This window comes from Pseudorasbora parva, chromosome 8, assembly GCF_024679245.1.
Source record: "Pseudorasbora parva isolate DD20220531a chromosome 8, ASM2467924v1, whole genome shotgun sequence".
Taxonomy (NCBI): domain Eukaryota; kingdom Metazoa; phylum Chordata; class Actinopteri; order Cypriniformes; family Gobionidae; genus Pseudorasbora; species Pseudorasbora parva.
In genome coordinates this window covers 40,538,011-40,553,847 of record NC_090179.1, presented here as the reverse complement: position 1 = coordinate 40,553,847, position 15,837 = coordinate 40,538,011, and the positions used below count along the sequence as shown (strand labels likewise).

Genomic DNA, 15,837 nt, shown 5'->3' with positions numbered 1-15,837 from the left:
GCATGAAGAGTATTAATAGATTCACCTGAACTCTTGTGTGTATGCGCATGTCACAACAAACGCAATCATGAAGTAAATCTGTGCGTATGGAACTCATTTGCATGTCCTCCAGTGCCCAAACTTCCTGTACTAGAAAATACTGCCACAACTTTTCATGTTTAACAATACGTGCAGACCTTGCCAGACACACTCTCATCTCTCTCTATTCTCTCCATTCTTTTCTTTTCATGGTAGTTGCTATTAAAACCCTGTGGTTTTATTAATTGCGTACGCATTTTAAAGACCCCTGCAGTCCTACAGGGTGTACATGATTCTACCGCTGATAAATGTGCAGTAAATTTTGGGAAATTCCTCTCTCTGAATGGTGGAAGTTGGTGTACGTGTTCAGGGGAGCATGACGTTCAGGCCATTTCAGGAAGTCTTGCATAAATCTCTTCAAAAACCTGCCAAATCTGTTTTATTAAAACAATACACTTTGACACAATAATGCGAACAGCATTGTGCTTTCATAATGTATATTAATAAATAATTCAGCAGCACCTTGAAGTAAATGGTGTGTTCATGTTGAGTGTTGTTGAGGAGAGGTCAAGCTTGGGTGACATATGCCAAATTTACACTGCAAAGGTGGAACAGAAGTGGCATTTTCTCAACAAAAAATGTGATTTCGACGTAAAGTAAGTGTTTGCGCTGCCTTAGCTTTTTAAGTTTAGTCAACTCCAATATCCAAGTTGGCACAATTTCACATTTTGGGCCCTATCACACACCCACTAGTTTCAGCTCGACGCAGTTATAATTTTTTTATCATTACGTCTTGACTCCGAATTTTGAGCAGGCGCAAAAGCCGCCTTAACTCAGCTTTGTAAAGATGTCTTAGAGTCATATTTCTCCCAAAATATTTACATTTTGTGAGAGAAAATGACCAAAGTTATTCACTGAAAATCTTTCAGGTGAATAATTTATTCAGAATTGTAAATGTTTTAACTTCTTTTTCAAACTGGTGTTATTTTTGTGTTATTTATATACTATGATAGCTGTTAAAAGACTGCAATCTTGATTGAAACACCCACACAATCTCCTTCCTAAATGGCTGCGATTCGTCCGGCAGAACATTGAAATCTGCATTACCGCTGCCACTGACCAAGCAGTAAAGTTACACTCTAAAAAACATTGGGTTAAAAACAACCAAACAAATGGACAAATCATTTTGTTGTTTTAACCCAGCAGTTGTTTTAACCAACCAAAATGCTGGGTTAAAACAACTCAGTCGCTGGGTTAAAACAACCCAGATGACTGTTTGCAAAGACCCGTCCCCCCTTTAGTTACTGTTGCCATGTCCAACACACCACACATTCTCACATAGAGAAAATACACTGCGAAGCAAAGAGGATTCGGACAGGAACCCGACAGACAGGACAGAGCAAGTTACTTTCGATATGAAACAGTCTCAACTTTAAATTTTGTCATTTAAAAAGAAAAAGAAATGTAAACAATAAATAGCGTTTTGAGGCTCTTTAATGAGTTGTGATCGCTGTAGCACCTCAGTTAAAGCTGCCCGTTAACCAATCATCTCTTCCTTTTAGTTCATCGATAAGCATCAAATTAACATGATTGAACGCCAAAAGAAATGTTGTTTCAACTGCGGAAAGACATCTGTGCACACGTTTTTCAAGTTCAAGTCCACCGACGTTAATCTACCATCTCTCCTGACAGCTTTGTCGGACAAAACAGCAGATTCAACAAAGTGATCATTATTTCTGGGTTCATAATATGTGTATTATCACAGACATACTCGGATAAAAGTTTACATTTCAGATATAAACACTGATGTCTATGGAAACAATCAAAATAGGGGGTGGGGGGGGGGAGGAAGGAATCCATTAATATCCATCAGTACACCATTCGGTGTCGACAACTGAATGTAAAAAAAAAGAAAAAGATCTGTCATTGAATCATTCATTCAAGAGATTTGTTCAGAAACGCTGGTTCATTATGAGTCAGTCATTGAATAATTTGTTCAAAATAATTACTTTAAATAATAAATTTAAATTAAACATTTAAAAAATGACGTTATTTGGTTAGTAGTCTGTTCAGAATCGTGGAAGAATCATTTAAAACCCAATAATTGTGATTTCTTAATTTATCCAGAATCATGCAGATGTATAGTATGTAATAAAATTGTGCATTTTTATTGGAATTTTAGTTTTTATTTAGCTAGTTACTCCACCCAGAGATTTTTATTGCTCAGAGTTTGTTCTTTAATAGCACAGAAAACTTTAGTAGAGTTCCTGATTACGTTTCATTTAAGTACCAAGTTTGTCTCCGATGATTCTTGACCAAGTGAGATTTTAGAGCTATAAAATGAATGTGAATAGCAGCTCAGATCATTGGTGATTTTAGCCCCGTTTCCACCAGAATTACCCGGAACAATTTGTACCAGGAACTTTTTTACAGGAACTTTTCTCCCCCCCAGACCTGCAGCTGTCTGCGTTTCGACCGCGATAAAGTTCCGAGAAGATTAGGCAAATTAAGTCCGGTGATGTAGGACTGCGCGCGACTGCTCCTCCAAATCAGTGAAGGACAGTAATCATTTTTAAGTGTACCGATTGAAAGATTTAGTTGACTGTTTACATGAGACGTTATCTAAACCGATCTGGTGTTTACATGTGATGACTTTCAATCGCAATCATTTTGTCACATGCAGTTTGTCTGCCGCATCAAAAATGTCAACGCTGTTTTCTCCAGCAGCTGGAGTGTGTTAACTGTAGCCATAGCAACTCTTAACGGCCACCAGGACTAATACAGTATTATTTATAGCTATTTGTTGTAAAGTGTAATAATCATCTCAGAAAAAAAAATCTTCTGTCAGGCGCAGTTAAAGTAAAAACTGCCTGGGGCAATATACGCTGTGTCATTACTCCAACATTATCTATACGAAATAAAAAGTTTACCCCTCAGAAAAATGTACTTTCCTCTCTTGTCAACATGAGCGCGGCGCGCGCCGTCACGTCATGTAAGGACACACACTTAAAAGTAATCGGTCAGGTCGTTTACATGGTGAAAAAAAAATGAATAACGAGTATGGAAGAGATTCAAGCTGTGCTGCTTTTGCTGGTTATGTATAGGTTTACTAAAGAGGTAATTAACAACGACAGAAAAGAGCACTAATATGCAGATTCAGCAGCATATTCAGAAAGCATGTAAAGCTAGATTTAAAATGACAATGTATATTATTATCAGCTATTACGGACATTGAACGTGAGATGGCTGAGACGACCGCGCGCCACCAGACAGAGAGCAAGACTGATATTTACTGAACGCAGAACGAACCTCGCAAAAGACTTTTAAAAATGCCGGTTGAACTAAAATGCTGCCTGAGCTCAACCAATCAGCATGTTCAGCGACCAAGTCCCGCCCTCGAAAGTTCCTGAACTTTGAAAAAGTACTACCTCGCGAGCAGGGCCGTTTGGAGGGGGAAATATTTACCCGGAACTTCATTTAGACCCTGCTCCTGCGGTCTAAACACACGAAGTACCACCCAAAGTTCCTAGTTCCTGGGTAAAGTTCCTGTGGTGGAAACGGGGCTTTTGATGAGAAAATAGTTAGTATTGGCGTCTCGCTAAATCTTTATTTGCTCCGTTTAATCTCATTGCTTTCTATAAACAAAAGTTGAGATACTACAAAGAGCTCATTTGATGTTTTGGGTAGTTAAGATGCCAGATGAGGACCAGTATCCAAAACTCAACGTGACCATGGATATCTACCCAAGAGTTAAATGAGATTTGCTTTTGTTCAGGTTAATTGTATTACTAGAGCTCGTTGGAGGCATGAGGAGATGGACGACTTCCTCTGGTAATGAGAATAGAGTTTGTTAAGGTGAAGTCGGGCTTGTATGAATCGGTTAGTGTGTAGGCCTCGGGGTGGGGTCAAGGTCAACATGTGGAGCGAGTGAGTCATCAATCAATGTGATCCGCTCGCCCTCCGCATGTTTGTCATCAATCAGACTGATGGGCCCGTCCGTGTGTGTGTGAGGGGGGGTCAGAGGTAATTGTTAATTAGTGACTAAATGTAGAACAACAGATGCCAGACCATGAGACAAGAAGCCAATTGATGTTTCTTTCGTGTGTGTGTGTGTGTGTGTGTGTGTGTGTGTGTGTGTGTGTGTGTGTGTGTGTGTGTGTGTGTGTGTGTGTGTGTGTGTGTGAGAGATCCTCCATGCCCTCAGGAGAGGAACCTGATCTTGATGTTTTTGTCTAAAAAAATCCTAGTGCTCTGCAAACCATCAACACACACACACACACACACACACACACACACACACACACACACACACACACACACACACACACACACACACACACACACACACACACACACACACACACACACACACACACACTTATCTAGCTATATAAATTGAGACTTCCCATTGACTTCTGTTATTCTTAAAGGGATAGTTCACCTAAAAATTAAGTATTTTTTCTGGGGAAAAATGTTTGTTCATCTTTTCCATACAACGTTTAATAATTTTAATCGTCTATATTTTCTTTTGTGCTTTCTGTTCCTCACACAAAGTTCTGTTCATCAAAAAAATCCTTAAAAAAATGTATCATAGTTTCCACTAAAATATGAAGCAGCACAACTGTTTTCAACATTAATATTAATCATAAATGTTTCTTGATCATCAAATTAGTATCAGAATTGTAATTTTATATACATCATTTATCCTCTTAACATTAACGACTGTGTTGGGTAGGTTGAAGAATGACGGAGAAATGAGTGACAACAGGTTTAGAGTAGAGTAAAGAAATTAAACAAGAGAAAAGGATGAGACATTCAGGACGTTGTTCAATAAAGTACAAGATACTCTTGAAGCATCTTCTGTGTGTGTGTTGAGGATTTTCAGTCCACCCACTGATGCAGTCCGTCTCTCAGCGTCTCACTAATGGAAAGATGTTGATTTGAAGGGTCCGAAATGTGCCTGATATAGCTGCTCTTCATCCTCCAGATGTCAGGGAATGCTGGAATGTGTGTTGGAAACCAGAAGACACTTTTCTTTGTCCCCTTATCTCACAGGGTTGTGTCCTATAGTGTGTGTTTGGATGTCTGGGAAGGTTTTTTGTGCCTTACAGAAAAGCTCAGTGAAGATTAAGTCCAGTGGGAAGAGAGAATGAGAGATGATTTCCTCTTCCTCTGGTGTCTCCTCTGCACCTCTGGATCAATCTTAAACCGAGATTAGAGGCCGACACTGATGGTGATAATCTGTCCGAAGGTCTGTTCCCTTCATTAGGATTAGCAGAGGAACATCTAAGAGCCTTAAGAGATCCTTGTGGCGTTTATTTTTTCCTTCCCATTTCGGTTTTGTTTTTCTTTACTCCTAGCAGGTTTCCAGCAACATTTAAACTCTATAAAGTATTATATTTGATCCATGAATTTCTCTAAACACTGCTGAATCTGTTGAACACAATCTACTGTATGCGTCTGATTGATGAAATAGGATACATCTGAATAATGTTTATTTGTACATCTCTCAATCATCATTGTATTGCATTGCATCATAATAATATATAAATAGTATATCTTCTATTTTGTACGTACCAAAATAAAAATTGCAGAGCTTTGATCATAAAATTAGAGAGACATTAATCATTGGGAGATATAGAGTAACAATTGATGTGCATTTTATGCATGTGAATGGGATCAGATTTGCATCTTACTTTTTGACCATATAAATAACAGGATCTCCACCAAACGGCATTTTTTTTTTTTGCCAGTTTGGGCTTCTGGATAAAATGCATGTTTTTTTCCTTCCCAACGCATTTTCCTCCACTTTCTCACCATACTATATGATCCATAAAAGCTTGCCTTATCAAATATGATTCTCAGCAAAAAGGCATATACAAAGTTTTTTTTTAGATTTTTCTAATGGGTTAGTAAACTTTGATTTTTAAACTATTAGATTTGTATTTTATATGTCAGGCTTTGTAGGGTTACGTATGCATGAATGACTTTCACAGTGTTCATAGTATGTAACATTGTAAAATGCAAATAAAAAGACATTTGCATTGATGACTGAACTAAGTTATTAAAGGGGCCATGAACTGCTTGTTTTATTATTTTATAATATTTAATGTGGTGCACTAATAATGTTAGTAAGATGTTACATCAAAACTTGCCATCATTTAGAAATAAAATGCATTTTTCCTAGCCTGATGTAAGCTCTGTTTGAATGGGCGTGTCTGCTGTGAGACTTCAGTGTTAACGCCATCTGCTGTGATTGGCTGATATATTTGCATATAAAATAGCTAGTATTACATGTGGAACTCTCTCAAAAACATTTAGCACATTTTTACTATTACAGCTCTCAAGGTAAACGAATGACTCTGTGTCATGAAAATTACATGAAAATTACATCGGCGTCGGCGATGTAATTTTCTTGCTGTATCTTGCTCTCCAATGAGAGAGCAAGATACAGGGTAGCGGGAGGTTCAGGGAGGAGTTATAGACCAGAATATCAGTATATTTGTGTATGTATGTATGTATGTATGTATGTATGTATGTATGTATGTATGTATGTATGTATGTATGTATGTATGTATGTGTGTGTGATTCGTTATAGACCAGAATATCAGTATATTTGTGTGTGTGTGTATATATATATATATATATATATATATATATATATATATATATACAATTATATCAAACAGAAACTAACAGCACATTGCAAAATTATTTATTTACCTCAAACTCTTTTTGCAGAACACAATCCTTGCTACCTCCAACAATTTCCTCCGCCATAATCGATAATAATAGACAGTCAATAAGTGGATAAATCACTACTTACTGTGATTTATAGTTGGAATATAGTTGGAATTGCCCCTTTCTTTAGTTTTAGGCACTGAGCGAAGCTTGCTTGATATTGCCACGGTGAAATGGGCAGAGAAAATGAACGATTTTGAATTAAATTGTTGCGGTATCCGATTATAATAAACATCAACCATGACTGTTGACATGTTTTATCAGTGGGAAGGTTATGAAAAGTCCTCACGTCCCCTGTACAGCCTAGAGCATGACATTTGTGTCCATGAGAGCTGCCGTTTTTGCTATCCTCGCTTGTTTACCTGAACTCCCGATGATTCAGCTCCGTCAGTTCTGTCTGACAATGAACATGTTCTGGCATGCAAATATTAGGGGTTTACATATTAATGATCCCAGCGATTGCGTCACAGGTGTCGTTATGTTGAGAATCACTTATTTTTCCGTGGTGTTTTTGATTCATGAGATTTACATAAGAAGTAGGAGGCAATTGTGTTTGAGACTCACAGTATGTGATGTCCATGTACTGAACTCTTATTATTTCACCATGGCAAGGTTAATTACAATTTTCATTCTAGGGCACCTTTAAAATAACTTTTTTTGGACTAGTTTTCAGCTCTGAAATTTGACTTCTCAGTTCATGAAAGTTTTCCAATAAAAGCATTTACATGACACAGGCGTTTTGGAGGCCTGAAAATGCAAACTTTTGAAAACAGGTTTCAAAGTGCACATTTTTAATACCATGATGATACCATTCTCGTCTCTGAAAAATGGCTACTGACCTGGTATGAATAATTTCACAGTGTCGTTTTCACAGATCCATGTGAACTGGGGTTGTTTTGACAATGTTGTCGTCTGTACATGAAAAATGCCAAGGAACAACGTTTCCATTTTTGTTCATTGTTGTCTTGTAAACATGCCCTAAAATAAATTACTTCTAAGTGGCTGGAAGTCATTTGTTTGACTTTTATGAAATAGATCTGTTTGCATTCCCATTCATGGCTAGTTTTGAATGGTTATTAACGCAAATGCTTGTTGCTATCACTTGTTGTAGTTACCACATCTGCCAGCAGGAGATAACCGGGTCATGCTAACCATCATCATGCAGCCAAACCTTGACCTCATGTTTCCAGCATTTCTGTTTGGTCTCTGGAGTCAGATATAAGTTTATAGTAGTGTGCTGGAGTCTAAGGCATCTTTCATCCTCCCAGTTTTCATCCATATGTACACAGACGTCTAAACGTAGAGCGATGGGCGCGTATGTGTTTGCACGTAAATGAGTGATAAGGACGATGAAAAACGATGATGTTTTTCAGGCAGGAGGAGTAGGAGGACACGACACGCTAGATTATTTAAACATCACGCATTCTTTATTTATGATGTCAAAACATGTTTTACTCAGATATATGGATGGGAGAATGAAAGGTGACTGGTGCATGCTGGGAAAACACCCAGAATTCCTCATTCATCATCCTCTGGTCTGTCTCTCGCTCTCTTGACTTCACCTCCCTTCCCTGGCTTCTCTCTCCATCGTAAATGCATCATTGTTTTGTGTATGGAAACCTGGCGGCTTTTCATGCTCCATCTTTGTCTGCTTATATACTTATATAATCATTTCATAATTAATAATGATTCATAATAATCTGAATCATACTGTGTTATCTGGGTTACATATTTGCACAGAATTAACGTCGTCCTGTATCTCTCTTCTCGTAGTGTGTAAGGTGGGCTACTACAGGTCTCTTTCTACAGACACCGGCTGTTGTAAATGTCCGCTGCACAGTTACTCCATGAAAGAAGGAGCCACTTCCTGTGATTGTGACAAGGGATATTACAGATCGGAGACTGATCCGGCTGCCATGCCTTGCACACGTGAGTTGAACACAAATATACGCACCGGTTTGAAGTGGGTGTACATGAGGTGCCATGTAAATTGGTATTTGACTTCTTAAAGATTTTACTTTAAAATTGATTTGAATATTTTATTTAGTTGGGTCAAATAATTCTGTTTCCATTTAATAAGCATCTTTATTAATTAAAAATTATAAATATATTTGTTAAGGCCAGATATCCCGTTTTGAACTATATCCCGTTTTGAATCTATAGATAATTAAATTTAATTAAAACATTTTTTTTTTAAAGAATTACAAATGACTAATTTATTTAAAATGAAAAAGGAGCTGAAACATAAATAACTAGTTGAAAGCTAAATTTCGAAGGTATTTGTTGTGCATGGGCATGTGATTATTTCTGTTTACTTTCTTGTATGTGCAGCAGATGTTCCTCACATCAAATAAATGAATTTAAATGAGACTGTTTCAGTCTCACTCTACCAGCTGTCTGTCATCTCTCTCTCTCTCTCTCTCTCTCTCTCTCTCTCTCTCTCTCTCTCTCTCTCTCTCTCTCTCTCTCTCTCAGCAGGAGAAAGAAAATAGAACAGGATACAGTACAAAACGTTGTCATTTTGTTTTTTAACTTGGTCCAATCTAGAATCTTAATTGATTTTTATTACTATAGATATGTTGGTGATCTGCTTTCTTTTAAAAATATTTGGTGTTGTAATGATGCTATATGTCAAATATTTGAAGATGGTTTGATTTTCACATTGTATTAGTTATCTGAGTTATCTGGCGGTTTTTTGTTTGTTTGTTTATTTATTTATTTAATTCTTGTTTATTTTTTATTTTAATAATATGTTTCTGCAACAATGATTTTTTGTAAATAAAAGTTTTGTGAATTTCAAAAAAAAAAAAAAAAATTCTCTCTCTCTCTCTCTCTCTCTCTCTCTCTCTCTCTCTCTCTCTCTCTCTCTCTCTCTCTCTCTCTCTCTCTCTCTCTCTCTCTCTCTCTCTCTCTCTCTCTCTCTCTCTCTCTCTCTCTCTCTCTCTCTCTCTCTCTCTCTCCCTCCCATACTAATGACCAGCTCTATCTTTCTTTCTTTCTTTCTTTCTTTCTATAACAGACGCTGTTTGTCCTTTCCTTCTGTTCTTGTTTTTTTCTCGTATTCTGTCTCGTTCTCTCATTCAAACACATGAGTGTTTACACTATGAAAACAATCCATCAAATGCGAGTACATCTGGAAGTGGTCGAAAGTGGACAGGAAAACGTTTTAGGCCTCATTTACGCCTGTGTTTAGCATCATCCACTTGTGATCCGATCGAACAGGACGCATCTTAAAGGGGTGGTAAAACACATTCTTTCGAAGGCTTGATTGTGTTTGTGAGGTGCACTGTAACATGTGTTCATGCTTTGTTTTAAAAAACTGCATCATTTTTCATATATTTTACCTTTATTCTACACTACTCAGCCTAGAAATCTAGATGCACCCTAGCAGCAGCAAATCTAATCTGCCCGCGAGTGTCGTCTAGCAACTCTCAAAACCCTTCTGAGCTGTAATCCCCAAACTCTGGGCGGGCCAATCACATCGTGTATAGAGTCGGTGGGCGGGGCCATAATGATGACGGCCGAGTTGCGTTTGCGTGCTTCTAGTAAACACAGAAACTGATGAACGGCGGTCTTTTGAATCAGCTTTGACCGCGACTCTGGAAGACTTGGAGTTAAGCTTTTCTCTGAGAAAAGAACAAAGAACGGCACTGAAGTCATTCTTAAGAAGGGAAGATGTGTTCGGGGTTTTGCCGACTGGATACGGTGAATGTTTAATCTATCAACAAGCTCTGCTTCACCTTCATGTTGCTCTGGTTGGTTGTAGCGCTATCCTATCGCGTGCAGAGGGAGTTTGAAAGACAACCGTTTATCCCGCCCCTCGGATTGAGCTGTCAATGGTGACTTTCCAGACCAAACATCTTGATGTGGGTTTGGCTTGTCAGGCTACACTGCTCTGTCCCTCCTTGTAAAAACGGTCTGATGGTTTCCGGGTTCGATGAAGCCGGTCCCTCAAAAATACGCAGTGGTCTTAGATTGGCTAGCTGGCCCAGTGTGTTGTGATTCGCTAACTATAGTATAGTGATCTATAATGATCGCTACTGAATAGCACCTTTTGTATTTTTAGGACGATTATAGCCACATATATTTTGCAAGAACTATTAACCCAAAACGAACACTAATCATTGGCTTTACTAGTAGCCAAATCAAACACAGAACCATGTTTAGCATGACTGTAGAAAAACATGCATGTACATAAACAATACATAAAAGCTCTAATCAAAGAATAATTTACACTAAATCCAAGTGTGCTGTTGAGATTTTAAAAAAAGTTTGTAGCGTTAGGTTTTTGTCGGATAACCTTAAGTATGAATGAGCATTTAACAAACTTGCAGAGCCAAACAGCGTTGTCATTTGTTTACTTTCTTGCTACAACGTACAAGTAACAATACAAACTATTAAAGGAAAACACATAGACGGAAAATAAATCATACTTACAGGTTGTGGCCCATTTTTAAAGTTGGAACTGCTCCATCTTTCAGGACAAGCCTTTGTGTGAATCCTGCATTGAACTCAGGAAGATTGTGGAAGCTTTCCTCTGTAAAATGTGCAGCACAGAGAGCGAGATTTGGGTAATAATTATGAGGGACAGAGTTAAAAATACATTTTAACCATTGATCCCTAACTCCCCCGTCCCTAAGAAGGCTGAACAAAGTGGACCTGCAATCCGGATGAAAATGAAAGCGTTTCGTTCATTGCGGCAACAACACTCAAAAAATGGCCTCGCCCCCCTTATTTAATATTGTCAAAGGAGGGGTTTATGTAAATATTGCGGTTAATGATGTCAGCAACCCTGGAGGAATGTCTGTAGTCCCTACCGGCTGTTTGCTGTAGTCCTTAGAAATTGAATTTTTTAAAAACAAATATCTCCCTTTGCTTTAAACCTTGAACGTTCAAACAGCAACATTACACACTAGCTAAAGTTAGAAAAGTGAAATCGTGTTTTACCACCCCTTTAATACAAGGTTTAAACAGGACCAAAAATAAACCAATTTTCCATTCTATCTCTAGCTAAATGAAATAGCAACCTATTTGTATGTGATGGATATGCACTCAAAATATGGACTCTAAAGCTCTCTATCTCTCTGTGTTCATTGCAGGTCCTCCATCTGCTCCACATAATCTGATATCTAATGTCAACGAGACGTCGGTACTGTTGGAATGGAGTCCGCCCCTCTCCTCCGGAGGCCGTCAGGATCTCACCTATAACGTGGTGTGTAAGCAGTGTGTGCGAGACACGCAGAGATGCGCGCTGTGTGGGGATGATGTGCGATACTCTCCACAGCGCCTGAGTCTGCGCTCCACGCGGGTGTCCGTTCATCAGCTGCAGGCGCACACCAACTACACTTTCCAGATCTGGGCTGTCAACGGGGTGTCCAAACACAACCCCAGCCTGGAGCAGGCCGTGTCCGTCACGCTCACCACCAACCAAGCTGGTGAGAGTGTGTCCAAACATGCTTAAATTTAATCAGGGGTCATGTTTGCATGTGACTGCTGGCCAAAATAATTCATAATGTTTCGGAAAGAAGTTCTGCTCACCGAGACTGCATTTAGTTAGACCAAAATACAGTAAAAAAAATTAAAATATTATTACAATTTAAAATGAGTGTTTTCTATTGTAATATATTTTAAAATGTAATTTATTTCTGTGATCAAAACTGAATTTTCAGCATCATTACTCCAGTCTTCAGTGTTACGATCCTTCAGAAATCATTCTAATATGAGGATTCGCTGCTCAAGAAACATTTATGATTAATATCAATGTTGAAAACAGTTAGTAAATAGATACTAAAGATGTTTATAATTTTACCAAGATTTCTATTTTAAATGAAAGCTAGATTTTTTTTTTGTGTACAAATTATAATTTCAATTTCACTTTTACTGTATTTTTGGAGTGCAGCTTAGGTAACTAGAAGAGATTTCTTTCAAAAACTTTTGAGCAGTTGTGCACTATATTTCTCACCTAATCTTCAGAGAAAACATTTCACAAGGTTCAATTTCACTCGCCTAATCACCTACGGAGAACTTCCATATGACCTTTGTGCTCCATTACAAACACACACACACACACACACACACACACATGTAGAGTGTCAAATACACTCTATTTTGATTCATGACAGTGTGTGTGTGTAATTGCCGACTTGTGATATGCGGTCTGCGCTCTTGATGGTGTCTTGGGTTTCCATCGGAATAGAGCGTTAGCTGGAGATCCGGAACTTTCTGTGACAACCCAAGCCTGTAAATCAGCCTGAGGGATCGGAGTGTGGAGTTCAGGGTGTAGGGCGTAGTGTGAAAGGGTGGGGTTTTGTCATGCATTGACGTGCCTTTGGCTATAAAACAGAAGACCTGAATACTTCTGTCCTACTTAGTTGTGCAGCGGGCAGTCGTGTGGGTATATTTAGAATAATTAACATATACTTAATGTAGTTGCTACTGAAATTATGTTTAATACGTATAGACAACACAATTTATTCCTGCTGTCACAGAAAAAAAGTCAGATAAAGAGATTTTAAACGTCTCAAGGAAAGGGAAGCTGTGTAAAACTTCCTTAACCATGGTAAAAATGTATTAATCGATGTGATTAAAAAGACCAATGTTCACTTTTCATATCATTCATACGCCTCTAATAATAGTAGAACCTATTTTCTAAGTCTGATCAGTAATCAAGTATTATTATAAAACTGTGAAATGTGTATTTGAGCAATGAAGACCTATATGGCTTGACTGCTGATACGCTGCATTTCGTATATTTTGTATTTCTATAAAACAATATGATGAAAAAAAATGTATTTTTAAAATGTGTATGCAAATTCTGACTATCCCAGCATGCACTAAAGGCCTTAACAAAGCACACTGTATAGTATGATGTTCCTAAATCATTTTTACTAAATCTTAACATAAATCTTATAGCTCGAGTGTTAACGATGAACGAGTGCAGATTCTCATCTTTCCTTTAACGTTATCTCAGCCAGACACACACACACCCACAACTCCATTACGGCCCATATCTGTCAGAGCAGACGGCATGATGGATGTGTGTTAGGGATGAGTGTGTTAGGTGGTTGAAGGGGGGCGGTGACCCCTTGTGTTTTTGGCTGGAGGGGGTCGTCTCCGAGTCCCCCTGAGGGACGCCCCTAAATCACGTTTAGTCTGTCGGGTCTGGCAGAAGAAGACGGATCTGTGAGATGGAAGAGGACCGCCGTCGAGCTGCTGCTACAGCTGGCGGGGGATCGAATTGTTTAACAGTAACACACTCGCTAATGCATGAAACTCTAGCTTTAGCACTTGAATTTAGGATGCTTATAGAGAGGCCAACAATAAATCCGTGCACTTTTTGTACATTTTCTATGCTGAATGTGGGGGGTCTAGATGTGAGGGCTACATAGGGTTGGGTATCGTTTGAATTTGAACAATTCTGATTCCGATTCTTATCGATTTTGATTGCAATAAAGATAACACAGAATATTAGTGCAACGCAAGGTTTCTCGTGAAGTGTTTTTCCCATTGAAAACTGTTATAAAGAAAACGCATTGCGTTCATATTATTGGTTCATCTACTCACCTGTATATAGTATGCATCATCAAAAAGGTGAAGAACTGAATTTAATCTTTTAATATCGCTGTTATAGTGCATTAAGGCATTTTAAGGGTGGGTTGCACTAATCTTTTTACATGGTTAATCTGTGTTTAAAGTTAAGTGGTGCAACATAACAAGTATCCAATTCCTGACCTTAAGTATCCGATTACAGAATTGAAATCAATTTTTAAATCCCAACACTAAGGCTACAAGACTAATCAAAATAAAGCTGAAATCGTGATATGACTTTGATTATCAAACCACAAAGGTTGTGATTTAATGAAATATATGCACCGCGTGTTTCAGAGTGAAGTGCAGCACTGTGTTTATTTACACATGAGCAGCTCATGATCCTGTGGGTTCAGCGTGTCAGAGTGGCTCGATTCACAGTGAAAGCAGCTCCATGCGAACTTCATCTCTGAATTTGGGTGATTTATACGGTGCATTTGAAAATATTTTTAATGTTTACTTTTCTTTGGTTTTCAGTCTCCTAAAACATGGATGTGAAGTCAAAACTCCACATTTTCTGAAAATATTAAGAGGCTTTCGAGTTGGAAGTTCGTTCAACGGCAAATATGAGCAATGCTAATACTCATGCTTGACTTAACCAACACCCTTAATTAGCCAAAATACACAGAAGGGGATGTGTAGGACTTCGCCAAAGACAGCATCTGAATTGTGTGGAAATGTGGCAAGCGTTCTGTGGTTTTGATATCTGGAGTCGTTCTGTTTGGTAGAGGAAACTAATACATGGAGATTTTTTTTCTTCTTCTTCCTTCACATCCCTCAGATCTGTTTTCACTTTCTTTTGCTGTTTTTCTCTTTTATTATTGTGTTCTCGACTCTGTGTGATGTGTCTTTGGAAAAGCGGAGAAGACGACGCAGATCTCTGTTGTTTCTGATTCTGTGTTGTTTGACTTTCTCACCCTCAACAAAAACAGCTTTGGGGGGGGAAAAAACCAAACAGACAATAGCGGTCTTAACTCCAAATCCACAGTTTAGAAGAAGAAAGGTCTCCTTGTCCTCTGGGTTTATCCTGTCACTCTCTGTTTGTTTCTGATGTGATAAAAGAAAAACAGATGTCTCAGGAAAACCTGACAAAAGTACAATTTAGTAAACATAAACCTTTTTTTAAATATATTAAATCTTTTTGTCTCTCTTCAGCTCCTTCTACAGTCATGACTGTTGAGAGTAAGGACATCACCCGCCACACGCTCTCTCTGTTCTGGGACGAGCCCGAGAAGCCCAACGGTGTCATACTGGAATACGAGGTTAAATACTACGAGAAGGTGAATAATGGGAAACATCTTTTTTTCACAATGACAGAATTATAATTTTAGGGTGGACTGTTCCTTTAAGATAATGTATAGCAATCCCCTGTGGACACTTGCTGTCTGGACAAACAGGAAGTGAAGTTTTATTGGAGTTAAAATAGCCCTCAAACGTCCCCCTACTGACCTCTTACCTTCCTCTTGTCTTCCGTTCTCTGTCTCTTTCTTT

At 38.4% G+C, this 15,837-nt stretch overlaps 1 protein-coding gene across 1 annotated transcript in view; it reads left to right on the top strand.

Annotated features, from left to right (window-relative positions):
- The window catches only part of epha4l (eph receptor A4, like), a 50,303-nt gene that overhangs the window by 22,431 nt on the left and 12,035 nt on the right, over positions 1-15,837 (top strand). Inside the window, exons 4-6 of the mRNA XM_067451280.1 lie at positions 8,533-8,688; positions 11,859-12,194; positions 15,502-15,626. Coding sequence (XP_067307381.1) covers positions 8,533-8,688; positions 11,859-12,194; positions 15,502-15,626 — 617 coding nt within the window. The remainder of the gene's footprint in view (positions 1-8,532; positions 8,689-11,858; positions 12,195-15,501; positions 15,627-15,837) is intronic.